Genomic DNA, 26,086 nt, shown 5'->3' on the forward strand with positions numbered 1-26,086 from the left:
ATTGTTTCTTATTTCTTTTACTGCAATTATTTTTCATTTTCCATTTTGACATTCATTGTCAAATGTGTTTCAAACTAATGACTTTTGCACAATTCGTCCTCAGATATTTTCGAGTTAATCCCTTACGTTAAATCAAACTTATTTTTGTTTACTAAAATTAGCAATAAACAAATTGGCACATCTGATGAGATCTTTGTGTGAAAATTTTTCTTTTATTCATACATATGTCTGTCCTAAGTTCTTCGTTTATGAAACTTTTCAATATCGTAAGTGTGAATGAGATTGAAAAATGGCAGGATAATCAAATCATGCAGCCACAGGGGGAGCGGGATTCATCTCTCAAGTGATGCCAACATTAACAGCAAGTTCTATGATGAGTTGATGACTCTGAGACAATAAATGGAGAGTAACCGTAAGTTCTACCCGATTTCCATACACAATGTGAACGGACAACCAAGAGACTCTATTCCGTCCAAATAAAAAACAAAGAGACTCTATTTACGTGCACCGATATAAATTCATATTAGGAAATCAAGATGCATGTACACATTTAGCTTATATACTTTTCATATTCTACATATATAAAAGATTCATGTACACATTCAGCTTATATGCTTTTCATATTCCACCTATATAAAAGACAATTCACTTCCTAATTTTGTACTTAAATCTTTTCTACAAGTCCTTTAACTCATGGTTTTAAATTGCGGTTGCGGCTGCGGATGCGGTTGCGGTTGCGGATGTTGCGATTGCGGTTATTGCGTCTGTTGCGATGCGCTTTGCGGCCGTTGCAGCGTGAATTTTTTAAAGGAAGTGTTTGAAATATTATATTGAAAAACACTTAATTTTATGTTTTTTCATTATATAAAAAGTAAATTGAGTTTTAGAAATCTAATATATTGATTTTTGATGAAAATACTTAAAAAAAACATGATGAAAATTGTCCGATAAGGTTCCAAATACATCCGGAGGCGAGATTTTAAAATCACACCGCAATTGCGGTCCGATGCGGTTGCGGACCGCAATTTAAAATCATGCTTTAACTTCATTCACTAGGTAGAAAGAATGGCCAAGAAATATGAGGGAGTTGCTATCGGAATTGACCTTGGCACTACTTACTCGTGTGTTGGAGTGTGGCAGGAGCTTAACGATCGAGTGGAAATCATACACAATGATCAAGGAAACAAAACCACTCCTTCTTGTGTTGCTTTCACTCATTCTCAAAGATTGATCGGTGATGCTGCTAAAAATCAAGCTTCTTCCAACCCAACCAACACTGTCTTTGGTAACTCTTCTTTCTGTTTCTTCACCATTGTTAAATTTTTAGTTAGGGTCAAATATATTTTAAACATTCTTTTTAAGTTCCGTACTAGGTTTATTTAACTTACATCACATCCATTCCTATAGGTGAATGTAAATACACCAATTTACGATATATACTAGTATTTTTTAAAAAGTTCAATTATCTCTTATATTTATATCATTTTCTTAATATGTGTGACTTAGTTTCTAAAAGTCCCTATGAGTGTGTACATAATATAGTGACATAAAAACGTGATATTATCGAGGTTAATGCTTAAAATATTTTAGGCACTAAATTCTTTTTCATATAATTTTATTATTGTTATTTTTTCTGTGTTTTGATTACATTAGACAACAAATATCATCGATTTAAATTTTCAGATGCAAAGCGGTTGATCGGAAGGAAATATAGCGATTCTGTCGTTCAAAATGATATTATATTGTGGCCCTTTAAAGTCATTGCCGGGAATAACGACAAGCCAATGATCCTTGTGAGCTACAAGGGTAAGGAAAAACACCTTGTTGCTGAGGAAATATCAGCCATGATTCTCACACACATGAGAGAGATTGCGGAAGCTTTTTTGGAATCACCGGTTAAAAATGCAGTGATTACGGTACCTGCTTATTTTAATGATTCGCAGCGAAGAGCCACCAAAGATGCGGGTGATATTGCTGGTCTTAATGTGATGCGGATAATCAATGAGCCAACTGCAGCGGCTCTTGCATATGGACTTCAAAAGAGAGCTAATTTTGCTGAAGAGAGAACTATTTTCATCTTTGATCTTGGTGGTGGCACTTTTGATGTGTCTCTCCTTACTATTAAGAATAATTCCTTTGAAGGCAAGGCGACTGCCGGTGACACTCACCTCGGAGGAGAGGACTTTGATAATCGAATGGTGAATCACTTTGTGAAGGAGTTTAAGAGGAAGAACAAAGTTGACATTAGTGGGAACTCAAAAGCCTTGAGGAGATTGAGAACTGCGTACGAGAGGGCAAAAAGGACACTTTCATACGATACTGATGCAACAATTGACATAGATGCCTTAAATGAGGGTATTGACTTCCATTCCTTACTCACTCGGGCAAAGTTTGAGCAACTCAATAATGATCTCTTTGAAAAATGTATGAAGACTGTTGAGAGTTGTCTTACTGATGCTAAGATCAACAAGAGTAGTGTAGATGACGTTGTCCTTGTTGGCGGCTCTTCTAGGATTCCCAGAGTGAAGAAACTATTGCAGGACTTTTTCAAGGGGAAAGAATTATGCAAGAGTATCAACCCTGACGAGGCTGTTGCTTATGGTGCTGCTGTCCAAGCTGCTTTGTTGGGTGGAGGCATCAAGACTGTTCCAAACTTGACACTGCAAGATGTTATACCTTTGTCCCTTGGTACTAAAGTACAACAAGATATCATGGATATCTTGATTTCACGGAACACTTCCATTCCTGTCAAGAAAACTGAATGGTATGTTACCTGTAAAGATAACCAAACTGGAGTCTCTATTAATGTTTATGAAGGTGAGAGAATGATAGCCAGTGAGAACAATTTACTGGGTTTCTTTAGACTCTCAATTCCTCCTGCTCCTGAATAGGGGTGGAAATAGGCTAGGCCGAGCTAGGCTTTGCCAAGCCTAAGCCTGGCCTGTCAAAAAAACTGAAGCCTAAGTCTGGCCTGTAGCCTGTCGTAGGCTTAATTTTTAGGCCTGAGCTTGGCCTTTTCGAAGGCCTGGTTAGCCTGTTAGCCTACATAAAAGCCTATTTTTTTTAGACATATGTAAATAAGCAATTAAAATAATATTTAAATAGACTAACTAACTAAAAGAACTTATGAGAAAAATGTTCATAATGTGTTTTCATCTTATTTTCACAAGTTCTTCAACATAACCAAGTTTTATTTAATGTATTTTAATTCAAAGCACAAAACATAATATAATGATAATAAAAATAGTATTAATATTTATTTAAATAGGCCGGCCTGATAGGCTTAAAAGGCTTTTTTTAGGGCCTGAGGCCTAGCCTTTTTAACTAAATAGGCTTATAAAAAAGCCTAGGCCTTTACTATTTAAAAATAATGTATGGCCTGGCCTGAGCCTATATAGGCTAGCCTGTAGGCCCCTATTATCGGCCTGGCCTACTTCCACCCCTACTCCTGAAGGCCATATTTTTATCAAAGTACACTTTGCTATAGATGGTGATGGTATATTAAATGTCTCTGCAGAGGAACAAACAAGTGGTAATAAGAAAGATATTACAATAACCAATGAAAATGGAAGACTGTCAAGGGAAGAAATTCAGAGAATGATTCAAGAGGCTGAATTTTTCAAGGCTCAAGACATGAAGTTCAAAAAGAAAGCTAAATCAATAAATGCTTTGGACGATTATCTCTACACCGTGAGGAAAGTAATGAAGGATGATTGTGTAAGTTCCAAGCTCAACCCTGTTGATAAGAACTAGCTAGACTATAAAACTCAGATCAAATAGGCATTAAAAGAAATGGACAATAAACAACTTCATACTTTTTTTCATAAACTCAAATGAAAGAGGAGATACAAATATATAGCTAGGGTTGGGAACCAAAGAGGATCCTAGAATTGGGCTATGGGCCCAAACGAAAATAACAGCAAATTAATAACAATAGTCTTTAAAATAAAAAGGCACTTTAACTCTCTTGGGCTGCATAATAATACTCTCATCCTCTTGGAGAACCTTGTCCTCAAGGTTCAAGGATTTGGGTGGCTTTGGGCTTTGGAAACATGGTGGAGGCCCACTCGGAACAGATTTTGCAAGGGAGGGATTTTGAAATCCGCTGGCAGCTGGTAGGAGGGAAAAATCTGGAAGGATTTTGTTGGGCAGTGTGCCCTCACGCGTGGGAAAACCAAAACGCGGAAAGTGGGTCCTTGGCGTGTTAAAATTATCTTGGAACTGTGCAGACAGCTGGGGCGTGGAAGACAGCTGGGCCTGGGAAAGCGTGTCCACCATTGGATTAACATCTAACGGTGCAGAAGCTTTAATGAGAGATCCGTTGAGATGTGGATAGTACACATAGTCACGTGGGGTGGAGTGTTCAGACTTAAACCCTTGAAGTGAAACACTTAAGTCTACATGCTGCGTTCCAAAGTCATTCATTTTCTCTTTCTCTTGGTCTTCAGAAACTCTCTCAGTTCTAGTTTGCTCTCCATCAACCGAATCGCTCGCATTATGCAATGAAAGTTCCTGCGCTCCGCTCATCTTCGCTGGATCGGATCTTAGCGCTTGAGATGGAGTCAGAGACGAAGGTAAGATATCAGGCAACGTTCCGCCATTTGTAACAGCTTCAGTTACGGTTTCTTGTACTGATTCATTCATATGCGTTTTGCAGGTTTCGGTGGATGTTGATGCACCTGGATCTAACGGCAAACGTGTGTTAGGCGGTATTGGGTGGAAATCCTTCTCTGGGCTGTCTCCAAAATAAGGACGGAGGAGGGAGACGTGAACAACGGGGTGTATACGTGACGAAGACGGAAGATCCAACATGTATGAAACATTTCCGACACGTTTAATGATGGAGAAGGGGCCGAAAAAACGTTGGGCTAATTTTTGAGATGTCCGCTTCTGAACTGTTTGTTGACGATATGGTTGAAGTTTGAGAAGGACAAGGTCATGAGGTTGAAAGGTAACGTCACTTCTTTTTAAGTTCACTTGTTTCTCCATTTGAATGCGACTTTTCTGAAGATGTGATTTTAATGTCTTTAAGATCTCCTGATGTTGTTGCAACATGGTGTCCACTGAAGGTTCCTGGGCAGATCCAGACAAGTAATCTGAGATTGAGGGAGGGTCACGACCGTACAAAGCGCGGAAAGGAGTGGTTTTGATGGCGGAATGAAACGAGGTGTTGTACCAATACTCCGCAAGATGAAGGTACTTAAACCATTGACGGGGGTGTGTGCTCGTAAAACACCTAAGGTACGTTTCGACAGATCTATTCAAAACTTCGGTTTGACCATCCGTTTCCGGGTGGTAAGCAGTGTTGTATTTTAAAGTTGTTCCCTGTGTTTTGTGAAATTCTTTCCAGAAGTTGCTGAGAAACAAGGGATCTCTGTCGGAGACAATAGATCTGGGGGCTCCGTGAAGGCGAGCAATGTCCACTATGAAACGATTTGCAATGTCTTTAGCTGTGAACTGAGATGGAAGAGCAATGAAGTGAGCAGTTTTGGAAAGGCGATCGCAAATGACCCAAATACATGTATGACCAAACGAATTCGGCAGATGTGTGATGAAATCCATTGAGATATCATCCCAAACCTTTTCTGGAATTGGTAAGGGCTGAAGTAAACCTTTCTTTTTCTGTGTTAAATATTTGTTATGTTGACATATATCACAGAATTTAACCATGTGTTTAACTTCTTTGTAAATGCCTGGCCAAGAGAAAGAGGCAGAAACACGCGCAAGAGTGGCTTTAACGCCTGAGTGTCCAGCTATCGGGGTTGCATGAAATTCTTTTAGGACTTGTGCTCGCAGTTGATCTATGTCTGGTATGTACAACTTATCCTTATAGAGTAACAAACCATTTGATTCCTTGAATAGCGACTGTTCTGTGTCATCTGTTTGTAACTTCGAAAGTAACTGTTTTCCTGCTGTATCTGTAGTGTAGAAAGAGCGCAATCTGGATAGGAGATCCGGTATTGCTGAAGACAAGGAAAACAACAACGGTTCCTCTGCAGAATATTTCCTACTAAGAGCATCAGCGACCACATTTGACTTCCCAGGTTTGTAAAAAATTTCGAAGTTAAAACCCTGTAATTTTGCTGCCCACTTTTGCTGTTCTGGAGTTTGGATCTTCTGTAACAACAAATTTCTTAAGCTCTTCTGGTCTGTATATATATGAAATTCCTGCCCAATTAAGTATTGACGCCACTTCTTTATTGCTTCTGTTACAGCGAACATTTCACGGACATAAACGGAGGAAGCCTGCATCCGAGGACACATATTTTTACTGAAAAAGGCAATGGGATGGCCTTCTTGGGACAACACAGCACCTATGGCTACTCCTGAAGCGTCGGTCTCAACAATGAATTTTTTTGTAAAATCTGGTAGTGTCAAAACCGGCATGTCGGTCATATGATGTTGTAATTCTGTAAAGGCTTTGGAGGCCTCTGTACTCCAAACAAATCTAGTGGAACGCAAAAGATCGGTGAGAGGAGCGGCGAGAGAGGCGTATTTTCTTACAAAGCGACGATAAAATCCGGTAAGGCCCAAAAACCCTCTGAGTGCCGTGAGTGAACGTGGCTGAGGCCAATCTAAAATAGCCTTAATCTTTTCTGCGCCTGGTGCCACTGTGCCCTTGGAAATCACATGTCCTAGGTAGTGAACTGTAGGAACTGCAAATACACATTTAGATAGTTTCACCACATAACTGTTAGCCTTAAGTAATTCAAAAATCACCTGCAAATGATCTAAAAGTTCAGTAAAATTGGAACTATAAATCAGTATGTCATCAAAAAAGACTAAAACAAATTTTCATAAATATGGTCTCAAAAGGTCATTCATAGCTGATTGGAATGTAGATGGGGCGTTAGTCAAGCCAAAGGGCATAACTAAGAATTCGTAGTGTCCGTCGAAAGTACGAAAAGCTGTTTTATGTGTATCTTCTGATGCCATTCGGATCTGATGATAGCCTGAGCGTAGATCTAACTTGGTAAAAACTTTTGCAGAACCGAGTTCATCAAGTAGTTCATCTATTGTGGGTATGGGGAAACGATCTTTAATTGTGACTGCATTCAATGCGCGGTAGTCAACACAAAAGCGCCACGTCCCATCTTTTTTTTTAACAAGTAACACCGGGGATGAGAAAGGGCTATGGCTGGGTATGATTAGGCCTTCTTTTAACATTTCCTCAATAATGGTTGTCATGGCTGTCTTTTGGGAATGAGGGTATCGATAAGGCTTCACATTGATAGGGTTAGTGTTGGGCAAAAGGTTAATGTGGTGGTCGTGGGAATGAGGAGGCGGAAGGGTATTGAGTGGCTGAAAAACTGAAGGGTAATTATGCAGAAGTTTGGAAAGATGTGGGTTAGTATCTTTAGGTAAATTGTGTAAGGGTTCAGGTTCCGAGGGAGGGTTGGGTATGGAGTGGAGTGTAGTATCATGAGATGGAAAGAACTAATTGAGTGTTGATGGATTAATTGTTTCAATTGGTGGAAAGAAGTGGGTTGGGGAAGGGAAGTAGAGTCTCCTTGTAAGGTCATTTGTGAGTTGTTATGGTTGAATGTAATTGAAGGAATAGAAAAATCAGCTTGGATGGTTCCAAGTGTCCTTAGCCAAGCCATCCCTAGGACAACATCAGCCCCCTCAATGGGTAGAAGGTAGAAAGGTAGTTTAAATTGTTTTTCTTGGAGTATCAGTTTGACATTGGGACAAATTCCTTCACATTGAAGGTGAGAGCCATTACCGACCATAACGGAGAATTGGGGAATTGGTGTGGTAGCAAGATTGAGGTGTTGGGCTATTCGAGGCTGAAGTATGTTGTGAGTGCTCCCTGTGTCAACTAGGACCATAACTGATAGACCTCCAATCAAGCCTTTGAATTTAAGTGTTTGTGGAGAAAATTGGCCCGTTAGAGCTTGAGTGGATAATTGAAAATATGTGTCCGCTGGGTCTGGTTGTGGATCCTCCGCTTGAATTGTGTCATGTAAAATTTCGTGATCCACAAAATCATCCTCACACATAAGAATAAGAAACCTTGCTGCTGCACACTTGTGACCGGGTATGAATTTCTCGTCGCAATTAAAACATAACCCTTGGGCTCTTCTTTCTTGAATCTGGGCTTGTGAAAATTTTCTAATGGGTAAGCGGGAGGGTTGACTGGTGGAAGGGGGTTTAGAAACCGTGTTTAGTGGGGTGGAAGGGTTGGGAACGACTTTTTGTGGCTGACTCAAAGAATTAGTGTATATGGGCTTGCTGTATGTGTTGGCATAGGGTTTCGTGAATTTGGGCTTAGAGTCCTTTAGTTTAGCTTCAATCAGTTTAGCTAAGCCAATAGCTTGTGATATGTTGGTAGGTTTGTGGACTGCCATCTCATTTCGTATGTCAGCATGTAGACCAGAAATAAAGCAATTCAGAATGGCTTCTTGTGGCAATCCCACAACCTGATTGCCTAGCTGTTCAAACTTGGTTTGGTATTCCACAACTGTGCCATCTTGTCTTAACTTAAATAATTCAGCCTGATGATTTTCATAAGTTGACGGGCCAAAACGTAGCTCTAAAGCCCGTGTAAAAGAGACCCAATCAGTAAGCAAATGACTATGATGCATCCACTTAAACCAACCAAGAGCATCACCTTTCATATAAAATGAAATAAGCGACAAACGATTTTCTGTCGGATAATTGTAGAAACTAAAAAACTGTTCTGCTTGAAATAACCACTCTAGTGGGTTGGATCCATCAAAAGGGGGAAGTTCAAGTTTGGGTGTTCTGAGTGGTGGTAGGGTGGGGATATGGGTTTGCTGTGAGTAAGGGTTTGGAGGGGAGAATGGGGTTTGAAAATTCTGGTTAGGTAAAAATGTAGGAATTGTTGGGATAAATTGTGGGTAAGTAGGGAAAAGTGGTGGTGGTGGGGGAGGGGCAGAAAAGAAGCATTGCTGGGTAGGAATAGAGGGTTGAGGAATGGGTTGAGTCATGTAAGTTGATTGTCTAAGAGGGGTAGTGGCAGAATGGGTAGGAATAGAGGGTTGAGGAATGGGTTGAGTCATGTAAATTGATTGTCTAAGAGGGGTAGTGGCAGAATTCAAAATGTGGGAAAAAGGGGTGGATCCAAAAGAGATGGAAGATTGATGGGGAGACTTACCGGAAGAACTAGCTCCCGAGAGTCCTGTAGCAGCAGCGGTCTGTTGTGGCTGTTTCTCCTGCTGCAGCGAAATCTTGCCAAGTGCAGCCATAAGCGCCTCGTAGCGGGAGTCCTCCACGGACTTCTCGTTCTCAAGTTGAGTCCGGATCTGTCCAACTTGTTGGGCCAGATCTGAAGAAATCTGTGCAAAACGATCATCAATCTGGTCATTAGTTTCTTGCATAGCATTAGTAATCTGTTGGGAAGTGAGTTGAATGGCTTCTTCTAAAATTTCTTTAGAGGACAGATTTGGGGGTTTTGGGGGAGCCATGGGAGGGTAGAGTAATGAAGATGAAAGCACCAATGATAAGAACTAGCTAGACTATAAAACTCAGATCAAATAGGCATTAAAAGAAATGGACAATAAACAACTTCATACTTTTTTCATAAACTCAAATGAAAGAGGAGATACAAATATATAGCTAGGGTTGGGAACCAAAGAGGATCCTAGAATTGGGCTATGGGCCCAAACGAAAATAACAGCAAATTAATAACAATAGTCTTTAAAATAAAAAGGCACTTTCTTAACTCTCTTGGGCCTATTGGGCTGCATAACACCTGTTGACAAAGTGAAGATCAATTCTGCAATGATTAAGGGAAAAACTTTGATTGATGGCAACCACGAGGAAGATACGTCTGTGTTTGTAGACCTTCTGAAGGAACTTGAGAGCGTTTTTGAATCTGCTATGAACAAGATCAACAAAGGTTACTCAGACGAGGAAAGTGATTAGGATTCCTAATGATAATTTTTGTTATTTGATTTGCTTCATCATGTATAATGTCCGAGCCTTTTGTTCTATTTCTCACATGACAGATTTGATTGAATATGACATATTTGGTACTTATTTCTTTTTAATCTTGTTATTGTTTAAGTTAGTAGACTTGTTGTGATTCAAACAAGCAAAAATCTATGACATAACTAGTATTCTAGTTTTAATTTGTGTTGCTGATTGAGCTTTTGAAACTGAGGGTCTTCTATGCTCATATATAATTATAGACTATAGTATACTAGTATATGGTTTTCCGTCAATAGGTCTTTTATTTTGAAGATTGTGTTATGGTTTTATGATTCTTGTTCGATATGCACCAAATAAAAGAATCATTGTGTTTTGCTGCACATGAAAACTCCTCTATTTTTAGCATTCCAAGTTATTGCAGTGACTAGAACAAATAGTTGCAGCTTTTTAGAACAAGCTTGATGTTAGTGTATTTGCTAGATAGAACAGAAAAAGAATTAGGTGTGATACAAATGAACCTTCTTCAAACCTTTCCTCATGATTTGAATCAGAGAAGTCAAATAAGTATTGTCTCTGATGTTGCTAGGTGATGAACATGGCTTTTTTACAATACATGTGATTGAGTGTATTGGTTGGAGAATAATAATCACTAAGCAAACTATTTTTTGGTTGCTTTGAGAAACTTTGGAGAAACAGGATAAAGTACAGACACAAAATGAGTAGTCCTAAGACTAACAATCAATGTGGTTTCCTCATCCTCCAAGAATGACAACTATCAATTGTGAAGGTGTTAGCAGATGTGGTACTGTTGCATGCAGTGGTGGCCTTGTTTGTAATGAATTTTGATCTTTCATTTGTTTGCTCTAAGATTTCATACTCTCTACTTTACGATTAGGTAAAGAAAACAAGTTTATTTGCGTGTAAACTCTTATGATTTTACTAGTAGTTGCAGAACCATTCTATATTGGGTTGACCTTATAATATATAAAAGTTGTCAATATAACCATAAAAGTCCTGGGCCAGATGCTTTTAATATGGGATTCATCAAGAAATGTTGGGGGATTGTAGGGGAGGATGTAATCAAGTGTGTCCAAGACTTCCACAGTAAAGCTCGCCTTCCTCGTGCATTCACTGCTTCCTTCCTTGCTCTCATTCCGAAGGTGGAACACCCTCAAGGCTTATCTGAATTCCGGCCAATCTCTCTTATTGGATGCATCTACAAGATCATATCCAAACTACTTGCAGCCAGATTAAGCAAATCAATAGGAAATCTAATATCCATCTCTCAAACAGCATTTGTGCCGGGGAGACAGATTTTGGATGGTGTTCTGGTAGCAAATGAGCTTATTGATCATGCAAAAAGAAGCAAAAGGTCGTGCATTCTCTTTAAGGTGGATTTCGCGCAGGCATTTGATTGTGTCGATTGGGATTTTCTGAAGGAAATGCTGTGCAAGATGGGGTTTGGTAGAAAGTGGTTAAGATGGATGAATGCTATGGTTTTCACAAGCAACATATCAGTGCTTGTGAATGGGAGTCCAACGTCGGAGTTTGAGGCAAGCAGGGGCTTGAGGCAAGGCGACCCTTTGTCGCCGTTTCTGTTTTCCATTGTGGCTGAAGGGTTAGCTGGTATGGTGAGAAGATCAATTCAGCAAGGGGGATTCAAAGGATATCAACTGAATGGAGGTGCATCTTACGACTTATTACAATTCGCTGATGATACGATTTTGGTGGGTGAAGGCAGCTGGAATAATGTGTGGGCGCTGAAGATTATTTTACGAGGATTTGAGATGGTTTCAGGGCTTCGAGTGAGTATGTGGAAGAGCAAACTATATGCAGTCGGGATGGAGCAGCATTTCATGCAAGCGGCAAGTCATTTCTTAACTTGTAAGTTAGACATAATTCCTTTCAAATTCCTTGGTTTGGTCGTGGGTGATAACCCTAGGAGAATGAGTTTTTGGGCTCCTCTTTTGTCAACCTTAAAAGCTCGGTTTAGCCCTTGGATTGGAAGTCTTTTGTCAATCGGTGGAAGAGTCACACTTCTAAATTCTGTCATAACAAATGTTCCTTTTTATTATCTCTCTTTTTTCAAAATACCAAAAAAAGTGCAACTAGAGATAATCAAAACTCAACGCAACTTCCTGTGGCATAATTCTATGGAAAGGAAAGGAATAGACTGGATAAGCTGGAAAACAGTCAATAAACCCAAGGAGAAGGGTGGGTTGGGTATAAAGAACATTCAGCTTTTTAATAGGGCTCTCTTAACTAAATGGCTATGGCGTTTTGTTAATGAAGAAAACAATATATGGAAAGCAATGTTAGAAAAAAAAAATATGGGAACCTGCAGGAGAGAATAATTTTTAAGGTCATATGTTCAAGGAAAAACTTTAAATCTGTGTGGTGGAGGGATTTGATGTTGATTGGTGATGCAATGGAGGACTCCGGCTTTGTACAATTGCTGACTAGCTGAATAGGGAATGGAAATAAAACTTCCTTTTGGCATAGCAGGTGGATTGGACATAGACCACTTAAATTTATATTTCCAAACTTATTTTCTAGTGTGCAAATCCCTGATAGTAGAGTGGCTATGATGGGGGTAAGAACCAATACAGCATGGCAGCGGAGAATTCCTATTAGGGAAGGTTCTGATAATGCTCATACACAACAAGAATTGGAGGAACTCGTGATTATTCTGAGGGAAGTGGAACCAAAGGCTGATGTCGAGGATGTGTTTGTTTGGTCCTTGAATGGGAGTGATGGGTATGAGGTGAAAAATATTACGAGAAGTTACAAGAAGAAGTAGATGACGCTGGGCAGGTTATACTGGAGGAAAACATGTCAGCCATTAATACAATTTGGAAAGCGTGGATGCCTTCGAAAGTTAAGCTTTTTGCGTGGAGAATGCTTAAAGATAGAATCCCAACACGTATGCAACTTCTTCATAGAAACATTATAGAAGAAAATGAAGAATGCTTTTGTGTGCTAGGATGCCCGATAATAGAGGATACCCAGCACTTGTTTATGGACTGTAGGAAAATAAGGACAGTGTGGATAAACATTTATTAGTGGCTGGGAATCCATGTGGATTTCAATGTGGATTGTGGGAACCATCTATTGCAGTTTGTGGAGAAGTTGAAATGCTATTGCCCGGTGAAGAGAGCGGTGTCAGTGTGGGCTGCAGTGTGTTGGTGCTCCTGGAAACACAGAAATTCAATCTTATTTGAGAATGCGACGGAAGATTTGGAGGATCTAATGCATAGAGTGAAGATGTACTCATGGTGGTGGATGGCCATATGGAGTAAGAATAGGGTAGAATGCTCATTTTATGACTGGTATAATTATCCATTATTATCTATGTCACTGTAATGTTTAGTTGTAGTTGTGAACTCATGTAATTTTGTATGATTGTCTAGGCTGCAGATTCCTTGTAATGTTGTTACTATTGCACTTCTGGTGCTGTTAATAGATTCCATTGCTTATAAAAAAAAAATACTATTCCATATTTCATTTAATTATTCATGTATTCTGCATTTACATTGGTTTTAAATATTAAATTTAGTTCAATATTATTCTTGTAATAAAATTTAGAAATTATCCAAAACATAAACACAACAATACAACACCATTTCAAAATCAAGGAACTTGGCACTCTAAAATACATTTTAGGACTTAGAAAGGTCAAGCAAAGGCATCAATACATGCTAGAGGAAATTTATCCTAGACATTGTTTTCAACAGTGGTTTACTTGGATGCAAGTCTGCCACCACTCCAATGTCTAAAGACACTCGTTTAAAGTTTAATGAAGGCACACCTCTCTCAGATCTAACACCCTATAGAAGATTGATTGGCCAACTTATTTACCTCCTCATGTATGTTCACAAGATTGATTAGCCAACTCATTTATCTCCTCAATATTCGATTAGACATTGCATTTGCAGTCCTACAACTGGGTCAACATATGAGCAATCCAACCAATATTTACTATGTTGTTGTAATTCGATTCTTGTGATACCTCAGACACTCTCCAATTCAATGACTATTATTCTCCATTACAACCACTACTAAGAAAAACCTATTTTATCTCGGTTGAAAAAGGGTTTTTACCCTAGTTTCATAGATGAGGTAATGAAAGACTTTTTTTATTCTAATTGGGCCACATTCCCAAATACCCGAAAATCCATAAATGATTTTTGCATTTACCTAGGAAGCTCATTAGTTTCATAGAAGTAAAAAAACAGCACATCATCTCTCCTAGTTCCGCTAAAAGAGAGTATCAGGTGTTGTACCCCAATTTTTGATCCTAAGATCCCACCTCATTTGTGTCGCTACCGCGAAAATTAACAGAGTCGCCACTAACATATTTATCCTGAAAAGGAAGGGAATGCCAGCAAACCACAAAACAAAACAACGGTCTCACGACCAGAGAAAAGGGTAAGGGAGTCGGTTACGCGAGGGGAAGGTGCTAGCACCCCTCGCGCCCATCGTACTCGATGGTATCCACGCTTGTGTCTAAAACTAAGGGTGTGTAACAAATCTACGCTAATCTGGACTAAAATGAATGCAAAATGTAGGGAAAAGAAAGGATTATGCTCGCACGGGCCCTACCCCGCTGCCTACGTATCTGTTTTGCAGAATCAGAGCTACCGTAGCTCGGCTAAATAGTTTCTATTTGTTTTGTGTTTTTTAGGTGAACGAGTTACATTCACACTCCGCTGCTCGACCTTTGGAGACTTATGCTGGGAATGGAGCGGAAATAACAAGCTCTTAAGAAAAGAAATTCAAAGAGTGTGGTTTGTGTTTTAAAGAATGCATGAGGAAAACCTAAGCTAAGGGGGAAAGCTTGCTACCTAATGTTATCATACAAAGGGTACAAGTCTAAACTAAACTAGCAACCTACGGGGAAAAGGCAAAAGCAAACAATGAGCACACAAACGAGCATCCGCTCGTAAAGCAAACAAACCAACGGTACTGACCGAGTGGTAGAAAAGCGGTCCCGCCATAGCCAAGGGGAGCAGCTCAACCCAAGTCAACCAAGCATTAGACCTCGCGAAAATGATCGGGCCATAGACAAGAGGGCGGACCCCTCTCAGCAACCAAGCCGTCACGGATTGTAAAGGAAAACGGTGCGTGCGTACACCGAGCATCAACGTCGAGCGACGCGAGCTATAGGAAAGGCGGGGGTCCGGCTACATGAACCCTTTTCCTGACATACTCGATAACAAGATCTTGTGCAGGTTCAGAAGCGAGCAACGCGTAGCGTGCGCTTACTGAACAGACTCGATGAGACTAGGCGGGGGTTGATTGCTAACCCTTTCCGCGTGCCTTCTCTGAGGACTTAACGGAGTGCCATATAGGACTTATTACACCGTGACTCCCTGCCGCAAAGCACAAATGTAAACACACCAACAAAAACAGAGCCTCTTTCGAGGACTTGGCCAGATGCATGTCTAGGACCTACTTCTCATGTTAAAGGATGATGCGGAAAGCGGTAAAAGGGACGAGGAGATACCGAGCGGATAGCAAATCCGCAGTGAGCTAGCAACGCAAGCAGAACTAAGAAACTTCACGTAATCTAACATCCAGCAAAGCCAGGAGTCTAGCATAAGCGTCAAAGCGATGCGGTGTGAAAATAAATCACAACCGCTACGTGGTGCGTATAAAACACAACCACACAAGCAACCTGCAAGAAATACAATCCAGACAATACAGGAATATACATCTCAATGAATGAGAGATCAGGTGAATCGCATCGGGAATAAGTTCGTGTCCCACAAATAAAGTGAAACACGATGCAAACCAATCGCACCGAAAGCGAATTCGTGTCCCACAAGTAAAGTGGAACACGAAACAAGTCGAATCGCAATCAAAGGCTCTCTCGAAGTACCTCACACATCTCAACAACCAAATCAGTGAAAACAAGGTGGCACGCACCCGCCATAGAAAATAATAGAAATTAAATTCTAATTAAATCCCAAACAAAAATCTAACAAGATTAAATTGTTTTTTTATGACATTTTCAACTAAAACTAGAATAGAACTATGTAAGAAAGCAATTAAAGTCTAACAAGTAAAAGATTACATGTTTTTTATTATCTCTTTTTATCAATGCGAGAAATCTAATCAAACATAATATTTTTCATGGCATTTTATCAAAGAATTAAAACTAAACTATGTAACAAAACAAATAAATTCTAACAAGCAAAATATTACATGTTTTTGATTATTTTTTATCATGTTGAGAAGCTAACAAAACAATTGATTTCATGTGATTTTTATTATACTAAAAATGATAGAAAACAAGCCAGATAAAAAAACAAGTTTCAAATAGAAAGCTATGCACACAGGGGGGTTTCTTCTGAAATTGATGGTGCAGTGAAATAGGGGCGCAGGCCCAAGCATGGCCCAAACAGAGTGTTTTTGTAAGATTCATTCAGCACAAAAAAACAGTGTAATTGGGCTTACAGGGGTGAGACTAGCATTTCGTGAGAGGAGCCCAAGGTTATGATTCAATTATCAAACAATTAAACATGAGTTAAACATATTAAGCTCACATTAATCTCATTTAATCACATTAATCAAATTAAAACTCAAAGATAAGACTTGAAAGAGGATTAGGTCAAAAGTACATGGTGACTCATTGAGGTGAACGAAGCTTCCTCTTTCTCTCGTGAACAAGACGGCGAACGGCGGCGTCAGGAGAGGCTCCTTCTTCACTCTTGAACTCGCGGCGGTGATGTACATCATCTTCGGTGAGACTTCTCCGATGAAAGCCTCTTCAACTCGCCGTGAATCAACCTACACAACCACACCGCTCTTGTTTCTCGTCTCTCATTTCACAATCTATCGCTCATCCTCTCCGAATCGATCTCTTACTCGGTTATTCCCCAATTTCCGATCTCGTCTCTGTTCGGTTGCTTCTCTTTGATGTATCCGTTTTCGGCTCCGATTCATGGAAACCTTCTCAGTCCGATTCAGAAAACCGAACGCTCGCGAAATACGGAAGAAGAAGAATCCGGTGCGTATTCCATGGCAACTGCGAACGTCCGATGCTCAGGTTCATATTAGTCTTCTGCTTCTTATGATTATTGCTTCCCTGTTCTTTTGCGATATGGTTGTGAGCGATGAATGATGAGGATAATTTGGTGCAGGTTCTTTGTGGTTGAAGAGAGGATTTGGTGGTGATCAATGAGGATAATGAATCAATCGAGAGTGAGTTTCTGTGTGATGGAGGTTATGAGATTTTCTGTTATAGGTTTTGTTGAGGAAGAAGAATGAAGATTGAATGGATTGAAGATGAAGGTTCGATGATTATGTGCAGAGAAGACTCAAGGTGTTGATTTTCGGTGAAGGGAGAAAGATGAAGATTGAAGAACCGAGAAAAGTTTGTTACATCCCTCTCAATTCTGTTATGGTGAGTTTTTCGGTTTTGAATTTCTGTTATTCTCCCCTCTTCTGAATTGCTGCTATACTGTTAAAGTTCCGTGAACCCGTTTCGGTTTATCGTGATGGCTTGAACTTATGCGTGAAGAGTATTTGAACCGGTACAATTTCCCATTTTGCAGGTTGAGCACATGGTTTTGGAAGCAAAGAGATCATATGATATGAAAGAACTTCGCCAAGAAGAATTGATCGAAGATTCTGAGCATTATTTATAGAATTTAAGAGAAATATCTTTTCAAGAGTCAGGACTTGGAATTGAATGACTGTATCTGAATTTTGTAACGGAATGTGAACTCTTTTTGTAATTCTTTGAAAATTTGAACTTGAATGATGAATTTTGTAAGAAATTGCTTTGAATGATTCGAATGAATGTTATGATTTGAGTTATAGAACTTTGTGTGCTAAGACCTTATGAATGAATCTTCCATTTTTGCAAGCTTGAATTAATTCTTGATAAATCATATGCTTAAGAATGAACCGATTAATCTTGAACACAAATCTAAATTCATGTCATTAAGTAGTCTCTTGAATCGACACAACTTTATACCTCATACTTGCACAAGAATGTGAATTAAAACCTTGCATGCCGTCTTAGATCCAAGTCAACTTGTATTGTAAATAACGAGTAACAGTGATGAGAACAAAAACTTCTTTGATCACAATGAATCTACAAATTCACCTCTCATGTCATGACTCGCATTGGTATTTCAAACTGACATAACAAAGAAGCTTTGAGGAATTCTTGAGGAAGATAAAAATTAAGCACATAAGAACTCCTCCACATGAAATCCAATGAAGCTCAATTGAATTAACGATTGTAGACACCACGTACATATTGAACTCTTTATTATTTTTCTTCATTTTTGAGCGACGAAATAAACGTCGTTGATAACTTATAGCACAAAGAAAGAGGGCAAATTTTGGGGTGCAACAGCTGCCCCTATTCAAACTTCTTGAACCTGACGAGTGAGAAACGAAAGTTTCGAACCGTTGAGGTGGAAGGAGATTGAATACTAGAATGAACTCGAAAATTTGCGCTCTTGATCAATAGAAGATTCCATCTTGCAATAAGAAGGAATGTACCACCCCGCAGGCAGGGAAAAAAACTTCAATTGATATGGACAAATAAATATGCTCCAACTTGTAATAAGAAGGAACGGGCACCCACAGGCAGGGGAAACACTTCAAATGATCTGGTTATCAAGAGAAGGAACATCTCGACTGATCTGAGTATCAGACGTAGCAGATGTCTCCGAACTTGCATCGGGATAGATGTCTTAAGTCGATCTGGGAATCGAGGGAGATACATCGGTTGAATCGGACATCAACGGGTAATAGGTATCTCTGATCTGGGAATCATGATCTGGGAATCTGGGCAGACATCTCTTCTGATGCAATTAAATCATCAGGCAGATATTCCAACTAATCTGGGAATTAGCGGCTAGCTCCTTCGTAAGACCACGGGGATCCGGAGGCGGTTCCTTCAACTGAACTGGAAATCAGGATAGGAACAATATCTCTTCCGAACTGTGTACGCCGGGGAAAGAATGCCTTTAAACTGATCTGGACATGATGCCAGAAAATAAGTAGGACAATCTTCATCTGAATGAAAAAGTCAATCAGGCAAACATCTCCATCTGATCTGATGATATCAGTGGCTGGCTCCTTAGTAAGATCACGGGAGATCCGGAGGCGGTTCCTTCAACTAATCTGAAACTGGATATTAGGATAGGAACAGATGTTTCTTCCGAACTGTGTACGCCGGGTAAAGAAAACGTCCTCAACTGATAGTAAGGTATCAGGACTGGGCAAACGAGTTTCTTCTTCTGAACGAACTAAATCGTCAGGGAGTAGATATTTCCAACTGATCTGATGTATCAGAGGGCTTGCTCCTTCGGAAGATCTTGGGAGATCCGGAGGCGGTTCCTTCAACTGAAAGTCTGATTTATCAGGAATAGGAACAAATATCTTCCACCGATCTGGGGGGCATCGGGAATAGGAATGTCTTTGAACTAATCTGAGCTACGCCAGAAAATAAGTAGAACAATCCTCGTCTGATTCAAAACATCAGGATAAGCGCCTGTAATGACTAGGCGAATATTGCTCTCTATGGAGCATTTGAATCTGGATAACTTTCCTGCAGAAGGAAACAGCAGATATGATATGGTTTATGCATGATGCATGTATGAATGTGTATGAAATAACGTTTCCGAGGAGGAAGACGCTATACGCTTTTGTGAATGCAATGCGAATGATGCATGATTCGAGCGTTGCTTGGGGAGACAACGGAGGAGCACTGAATTGCGGAAGAAGTCCTGGAGAGAGCACATGGAACTCTGCGGGGAGAACAAAATGAGTGACCTAGAGTCACTACCTGCGAGCTGGCAAAGACGGATCAGAAATCTGTTGGAGATGATCAAATCTAGATGCGAGCTCTGCTTGGGGAATAGATCTTGCTTGAAGATAAGAACATCCCAATTAACTGCTTGGGGAAAACCATGGCAACTTCATATAGAGAAGCAAATTCTCGACACCCTGGGGATGTGAAGATAAAGGCAAGTCATGGAGACAGCTCTGATGGGGAGTGACCAACTTGCTTGTATATGACGCATTCCGCTGGGGAAATCCTGGACGGACATAGATTCTGCTGAGGATGCACATGAATCTTTGCTGAGGAAAGAATTCAGTGGGGAAGATGAATACTTCTACATAGCGATCCACTAGGGAGATGAGAGATCCGCTGGGGATAAGGGACTTGGCATAAGAACCTCTTGTTAAGGTAACTCCACTGGGGAATAAGATGACTCTCTTGGGGACAACAGGTCCATCTGATGGAGAGAGAAGCGCTCTACTGGGGAAAGAGAGGCATTCGGGCAAAGAACCTCATTAAGAGCTTGCTGGGGAATCAGATACCATTCAATCATGATTCAACTGGGGAGAAGGCATTCTGTCGGAGAATAAGGCTTCTGGAGCACGGAGAATGCATCGAGATGTGCTTTGCTAAGGATATGAGAATCTTGGAACGAAGAAAATCTCATCTAGATATACTCAACTGGGGAATGAGAGTCTCCCATTATGATGCACTCAGCTGGGGAGTGAGAATATCTTATTAGGCTAGATGCGCCAACGCGCTGACATGGTGTACTCGAAAGGATGTACCTGCGAGTTAAAGAGATGAAATGCCCCAGGATATCGCATGACGTCCTCACGAGATCTCCTCACATGGCAGAGGATAACAATGCTCACCCACGATGGGAACATGCAAAAGCAACAAATTGTCAGACATCCGAGCTTTGAAACTCTCCACACAGGGAATGGATTCATTGAGTTGACAAGCAAGAAGTGATTAGAACACCAAGCATGTATTAGCCGGAGTATCAAACATGCATTGGTTCTTCGAGAAGATGCCACCAGGAAGTGGGCTTAAGGGGCCAAGCAAGCGTTGACTTCAAAGGGGACCAAACAGACATTGGCTTTCAAAGAATTCTACATATTCGCATTAATTGTAAGGATGCCAACAAGTATTGGATTTTCAGCTTCTAACTGCTGAGGATGACGACCCTGATGGTTCTCAAGTTCATAAGTTGTTTAGCTCACAACTGAACTTAAACTGATTACCTCTTGATGAGAAAAAAAAGTTATTGCATAGTGCTTTGCCCCAGCCTGTAGGGACTTTGAAGAAATTCGTCTCGTAAGGACTTCTCGAGATATCAAACTGACTTGCCCCAGTATCAAGAATTTTGGCACCATGCCCCTGTCTGACTTGTATTGTAGGTAGGTTTGACTGTGCTTGGGTGAATGCCCCTGATTGCTTAGCACTTTGAGAGATTTTTTGAATCTTGACCTGATTGCCTCAGATTGATTGAAAACTTACTCGATAGAGTAATCAAATGCTTTTGTGCCCATGAGGGTGATCAGACTTTGAAATATTGTTGCCTCTACTCAACGGAGTTCGGAAGACAACTTGTCCTTCGGGAGGATAAAACGTTTTCATCTGAAGTTCATGATGGAAACTTTCTTGATGCCAAGCACTTGTTCATATGCAAAGAATGTTTATTATGAGAAATATAATTCTAATGCAAAGAGTATGTTTGTCTCAAAGTTTAAAGAAACTTTTTGAAAGGATGTCGTAACATCAAGTTTTTTATGAAAGAAAGATGGTGTGATACCAACTCAAGCGTTTAGCGGATCTCCTAGGAGTCAGCTTACCGTATTCTCGTGTATAGTCTGCTTTCAAATTAACCCATGCTTCAGTTAGGACTTTTAAGGGTTGTAACGTGGTCAGGTTCACGGTTTTTTAGAAAAAAGGATTTTTAGGCTCAAATTATTTGGTGCCCACCCCTTCGTGATGTTCTCCAATCCTAAGTTCAGTTAACTCGACACGAGCATTCATCTTTCAAGAGGAGGTTGAGATGATTGAGGAATCAAAGAGGTCTTCTGGACACGGCAGTCACTTTACCTTTTGTTTTTTGGTGTCTGACCACACGACTTTGTTCTTTGTTGAGGATCTTTATTTTGTAATCCTTGTTTTTCGCTTTTTCTTTGCTTTTTTTTTCGTTTCCCTAACTTTTGCCTGGACAAATTCTTTTGAATTTTGATTTGGATGTCCAGCGGGATGCCCTAATTTTTGCCTAAATCACATGCTTTCAACTTGTTGACTTAGCGGGCTTTCTTTTTCTTTTCTTTTTCATTCATTTTTTCCTTTGAACAAGTCGTGTGATCCTGAGTCTTTGATTTGTTGGATGTGATTGTGACTGCCTGAGTCATTGATTGATGAAGAATTACCATTGTGGTATCGTCATATTTTGACCTCTTGATGTGAGGGATAAACCACAACGGATTTGATGTTGGTCTCGACCTCCTGATGTGAGGGATAAATTTGATGTCTCGACCTCCTGAGGTGAGGGATAACCGTTGTGGATTTGACTTTCCTCAATCTTTTGAAAGACAACCATTATTGTATCCTTAGATGTGTGCTCCTGATGAATTTTGAATGTTCGATCAGGTTAACTGAACACTACCCGCCCCTGGGTTAAATGTGAGGGCTTTTTCGTATAGAAAAGAAACTCCTACTTCAAGGCTCAAAGGGGTTATCGAGGGTTTCACTCCCTTATATCTCCAGTGTTTGGGAATTTGAAACAATGCCTGTACATCATCAACAGGGTTTTACTCAAAAGCATACCATTTGAGGTTCTTGGTATTATGTTCATCATTCTCCCTACGGAGTTATCGTGCTTTATGTAGCAAGAGTTAAGTATCACAAAAAGCATAGAAAAACATATAAGAGCAAAAGCGAATGGATTTTTTTTTAAGACAAACATATCCAATGCATTATGATTATAGTTCAAAAATAAACAAGTTTTGCATGCAACAGTATTGAACAAAGCAAGAAAGCTTAAACGTGAACATGCACGATGAATTAGGAATTGCCAATGTTGAGGAGATCCTCTCCGTATGGACTTATTGCTTCAAAAGATCCGCTGAGTCGGAGGAGAACTTCAATTCTGGCTTTCAAGTGCGAATGTGATAGCCTTTGAATCAATCAGGTCTTGAACCTTGTCTTTGAATGGCTGACAGCCTTCAATCAGATAACCAAGTGCCTCCAGGGTGGAAAGTACACCAAGCACTACTTTAGAACACTTTAGATCACTTCTTGGAAGAAGATTTCGGCAAAGTCATACAGAAGTTGCAAGTGTCCAGATTTCAGGGATTTGAGCCATGCACATGGTGCACAGACTCAAGATACAAGGCGTCTTGCTTATCCCTCGGTCGAGAGCCCCAAATATAGCTGCTGAAATAGAAAACACCATCATGAATGGAGGAAACTTGTATTATTATCAGCAAACAACAATAACCTCTGACGCTTGGCTACCAAAGTCGTTACTTGGAACACACAATAGTTGTTGGAAAGGAAGCCCCTGGCAGTACAAGTTGCAAGTGATTCTCATGAGTAACTTCCTTGAGGAAGAACAAACATTCTACTTGCAGCAGATGAAATGGGATGGACTAGTAGGAACCATTATGAGTAAACTCAAACATCTTTGTTTCAAGCAAGTTCTGGACTTTTTGTACCTCAACATCTTGCAAGGCTTGACATTATGATTAGGTTCCCCAGCATGGAACACACCGAGTATTGTCATCGAAATTAGGAGATCTATTTGTGGTGAGAAACACCCAAAGCACGAATCTTTAACCAACTGAAATTCCATCAAGCACAGAAGCAACTGAACATAATGGCACTAGGATCACATCAGCTTATTTCTTATACACCTTCCGTCTCTGTTGACAAGCAAAGGCTACTGAACAATAAACTCCGGGAAGAGGTAACTCGGGATATGAAGCAGAACCTTGAGAATGAGAGGTGTCTCTGCATATCACTCTCGATTACTACCTGGAAGAAGATTATGGCGAAGTCACACGGAATTTTGTAAGTGCTTTAGGGATTCGAACAATGCAAATGGTGCAATGCTCAAGATAGACAATGTCTTGCTTATCCCTCGTGCGGGAGCCCCAAACAATTTCAAATACTTGCAGATCATAACATCAAGACCAGGTGCCCTAGAATAGGACTCACACCTAGTGTCATCGTCATCAAGCATAGAATTTGTAGATATCCACACAATACTGAGCTTAACCAGTTGCAAATAAAGCAAGCATGGAAGCAAATGAGCATAAGACAAGTCTTCAAGAAGAACCTCAACTGAGCTTTCCTCTTGGTCACCCCACAAAGTTATTCCAAGAATGATCTTTGAACACACAATAAGAACAAATCAAGTCTCTGAGTCTGATGAGAGTACCAAGTCTGAATAAGAGATCCTCGATCCTGAACACCTGTTATGCATGAAATGTATGAGATGGATGATATGAATGCAATGCCATGTTCATTCGATTTCCAAGGAATCCTCGTATTTTTGATTTTTTAGATAACAAAAGATAGAAGAGCTCGACCCGAGGCTTAAAGATATGATTCCTTAGAAATGGAAGGAACACATATGCTAGTATGCTAGTTATTTTTTGTACATCATTTTTGGAAAGTAAATATGCAATGATGCAAAGTGGTGGGAACCACAATATTGGATATATCTGGGATGCCGAGAAATCACACGACACAGGTTCAAAGGTTCGGCACCAATTCGGAACTCCCCGTAGATCACGGGCCATAATCAATAGAAACAGAACCATAGTCATCATAACAGGAACAAAACAACTCGAACAAGAACCATAGTAACCCTCGAACAAGAACCATGGTAACCCTCGAACAAGAACAGCGGTAACCCTTGATCAAGAATCAAAGTCACCATCAATGTACCTGTTAAGCAATGATTGATTCCCGCCCCACTCACGGGTAAATCTAGGTCAAGGTAGGTCGAAAAGCCAACAGAGGATCGAATGTAGGCGCTATCATACGATATTGCCTCATTCCACCAAGCTCTGCCCGTGGATACGTGATCAGATCAATCAGGCATACGCCTTCTGTCCGTCACGGCCATTCTATTCCTAGTTCCTATGGTATCACTCATAGCCTGGGTATTGGGCCTTTTACCTCTTGAAACACCCACCCACAGATAGAAATCCAGACAGTCCAGAATATGATGCAGAGAAGTAAAAGCGCACATAGAATGCAATGCAAACAGGTAAATATGCAAAGCAGTAAAAACACCCAAAGATAAACACACAAGCGCTAGGATCGACTCGCTAAGTCCGGACCCGCAATAGGTCGAGACATCCCCAGCAGAGTCGCCAGCTGTCGCTACCGCGAAAATTAACAGAGTCGCCACTAACATATTTATCCTGAAAAGGAAGGGAATGCCAGCAAACCACAAAACAAAACAACGGTCTCACGACCAGAGAAAAGGGTAAGGGAGTCGGTTACGCGAGGGGAAGGTGCTAGCACCCCTCGCGCCCATCGTACTCGATGGTATCCACGCTTGTGTCTAAAACTAAGGGTGTGTAACAAATCTACGCTAATCTGGACTAAAATGAATGCAAAATGTAGGGAAAAGAAAGGATTATGCTCGCACGGGCCCTACCCCGCTGCCTACGTATCTGTTTTGCAGAATCAGAGCTACCGTAGCTCGGCTAAATAGTTTCTATTTGTTTTGTGTTTTTTAGGTGAACGAGTTACATTCACACTCCGCTGCTCGACCTTTGGAGACTTATGCTGGGAATGGAGCGGAAATAACAAGCTCTTAAGAAAAGAAATTCAAAGAGTGTGGTTTGTGTTTTAAAGAATGCATGAGGAAAACCTAAGCTAAGGGGGAAAGCTTGCTACCTAATGTTATCATACAAAGGGTACAAGTCTAAACTAAACTAGCAACCTACGGGGAAAAGGCAAAAGCAAACAATGAGCACACAAACGAGCATCCGCTCGTAAAGCAAACAAACCAACGGTACTGACCGAGTGGTAGAAAAGCGGTCCCGCCATAGCCAAGGGGAGCAGCTCAACCCAAGTCAACCAAGCATTAGACCTCGCGAAAATGATCGGGCCATAGACAAGAGGGCGGACCCCTCTCAGCAACCAAGCCGTCACGGATTGTAAAGGAAAACGGTGCGTGCGTACACCGAGCATCAACGTCGAGCGACGCGAGCTATAGGAAAGGCGGGGGTCCGGCTACATGAACCCTTTTCCTGACATACTCGATAACAAGATCTTGTGCAGGTTCAGAAGCGAGCAACGCGTAGCGTGCGCTTACTGAACAGACTCGATGAGACTAGGCGGGGGTTGATTGCTAACCCTTTCCGCGTGCCTTCC

At 40.6% G+C, this 26,086-nt stretch overlaps 1 protein-coding gene across 1 annotated transcript; it reads left to right on the forward strand.

The window, feature by feature from the left end:
* The first annotated feature begins 1,065 nt into the window (after positions 1–1,065).
* Positions 1,066–9,891, forward strand: LOC131630045 (heat shock cognate 70 kDa protein-like). Its single transcript, XM_058900839.1, has 4 exons — positions 1,066–1,285; positions 1,684–2,887; positions 3,435–3,730; positions 9,713–9,891. Exons 1-4 carry the CDS (start codon positions 1,066–1,068, stop codon positions 9,889–9,891), a joined length of 1,899 nt encoding a protein of 632 aa, XP_058756822.1.
* Positions 9,892–26,086: the final 16,195 nt, after the last annotated feature.

Source organism: Vicia villosa, unplaced genomic scaffold (genome assembly GCF_029867415.1).
Source record: "Vicia villosa cultivar HV-30 ecotype Madison, WI unplaced genomic scaffold, Vvil1.0 ctg.000637F_1_1, whole genome shotgun sequence".
In the NCBI taxonomy this organism is placed as follows: Eukaryota; Viridiplantae; Streptophyta; class Magnoliopsida; order Fabales; family Fabaceae; genus Vicia; species Vicia villosa.

What these genes read in the sequence shown, in the direction of transcription:
- LOC131630045 (XM_058900839.1), top strand. Translation starts at nt 1,066, where the DNA reads ATGGCCAAGAAATATGAGGGAGTTGCTATCGGAATTGACCTTGGCACT. An exon ending in CCCAACCAACACTGTCTTTG is followed by an intron (nt 1,286 to 1,683) that starts GTAACTCTTCTT and finishes TTAAATTTTCAG; the next exon opens with ATGCAAAGCGGTTGATCGGA. An exon ending in TCAATTCCTCCTGCTCCTGA is followed by an intron (nt 2,888 to 3,434) that starts ATAGGGGTGGAA and finishes GGCCTGGCCTAC; the next exon opens with TTCCACCCCTACTCCTGAAG.